Source organism: Cryptotermes secundus, unplaced genomic scaffold (genome assembly GCF_002891405.2).
Source record: "Cryptotermes secundus unplaced genomic scaffold, Csec_1.0 scaffold8176, whole genome shotgun sequence".
Taxonomy (NCBI): Eukaryota; Metazoa; Arthropoda; class Insecta; order Blattodea; family Kalotermitidae; genus Cryptotermes; species Cryptotermes secundus.
Genome location: NW_019720678.1, coordinates 1 through 1,436, shown reverse-complemented (window position 1 = coordinate 1,436; position 1,436 = coordinate 1). Strand labels below are relative to the sequence as shown.

General features: G+C 42.4%; 1 protein-coding gene across 1 annotated transcript in view; it reads right to left on the bottom strand.

The window, feature by feature from the left end:
- Positions 1–914, bottom strand: part of LOC111870909 (pre-mRNA-processing-splicing factor 8) — a gene marked incomplete at its 5' end in the record, with an annotated part of 5,093 nt that extends 4,179 nt beyond the window's left edge. Inside the window, one exon of the mRNA XM_023863541.2 lies at positions 726–914. Coding sequence (XP_023719309.1) covers positions 726–914 — 189 coding nt within the window. The remainder of the gene's footprint in view (positions 1–725) is intronic.
- Between the last annotated feature and the right edge of the window lie 522 nt (positions 915–1,436).

The window sequence follows — 1,436 nt, the reverse complement described above, 5'->3', positions numbered from 1 at the left end:
TTTTCTGATCAGTGAAGGTGTGAAACCAACTGAAGTTCATCGATGGATGAAGGTTCAGTATGGTGATGCATGCTTGTCACAGCAGCAAGTGTACGAGTGGAGTATGAAATTCAGAAATGGTGTGATGTATGTGGCAGATGCTCCTCGCCCAGGTCAGGCGCACAGAGTCCTGACCCCTGAGTCTACTGCAGCACTTCAAGCCCTAGTGATGGAGAATCGCTGAGTGTCGGCGGATGAAGTACCCAAATTCTTAACATGAGTCACAGATCTGCACACCATGTCATTCATGATGTGCTCCAGTTTCAAAGTGTCTGCAAGGTGGGTGCCATGGCAGCTGACTCCAGAATTGGCGATAAAACTTGGGTGCACTACCACCAACCAGAAACAAAGAAAACAAGCAAGGAATAGCGTCATTCCTCATCAGCAAAACCCAAGAAGTTCCAGACGCAGCCATCTGCAGGGAAGATTATGCTGACTCTCTTCTGGGACGAATGAGGTGTACTCTTGGAGCATTACATGCCTCGGGGGAACACTATCACCACTGCCTCATATTCAGATCTCCTGAAGAATCATCTTCGACCTGCAGTCAGATCAAAGCGATGTGATCTTTTGACTAGAGGTGTCCTTTTGCAACATGACAATGCTCGGCTTCACGCTGCTCATGCAACAGTTGCAACAATCCAACATTTGGACTTTTGAGTGTCTTCCACATCCACCATACTCACCAGACCTAGCCCCAAGTGATTACCATATGTCTTAGCCACTGAAAGAGGCGATGGAGGAAGTAAGTTCTGTTCTGATGAAGGGGGTTCAGGCAGTGCATGAGTGGTTGCGCAGACAACCACAAGAATTTCTTCTAGAGGAATCCATACACCTTGTAAACGCTGGAGGGCATATATTGAATGAAATGGAGACTATATAGAAAAATAATATAGTTGTGTACTGCTTTCATTCAATAAATTAAATTTAAAAATATTTTTACGGTTTTCATTCGACTCACCCTCGTATATAATACTAAAAGGTCATTGGTGTGATATCATTGTTAAAAATGTTCATGTCCCAACAGAAGACAAAGTTGATGACATAAAGGGCATATTCTATGAAGAACTATGGGCAATATGGCGGATACTGAGACTTACGGTTTGTCAGCGGCTCCAGTTTCCATCGTTTCGGCAGAAGTTCTTACTGATAATGTATGTAATTGTTGCTACCAAAACAAAATGAAGTATGAAGAAGTGCTTTTGGAACTTTATTCGGCCAGAGAAATTATAAAGTTATTACAAGAAGAAAGAAACACTAAAACAGACTCAGTTACGCATGATTTAAACCAGGGCTCGGAATATATTCATTCCGGATTCAAACCTGATAACTGGACAAAGGTATCAAACAGTAGAAGAAACAGAAGCAATAAACAACATAAACATGTTATCCAGCCA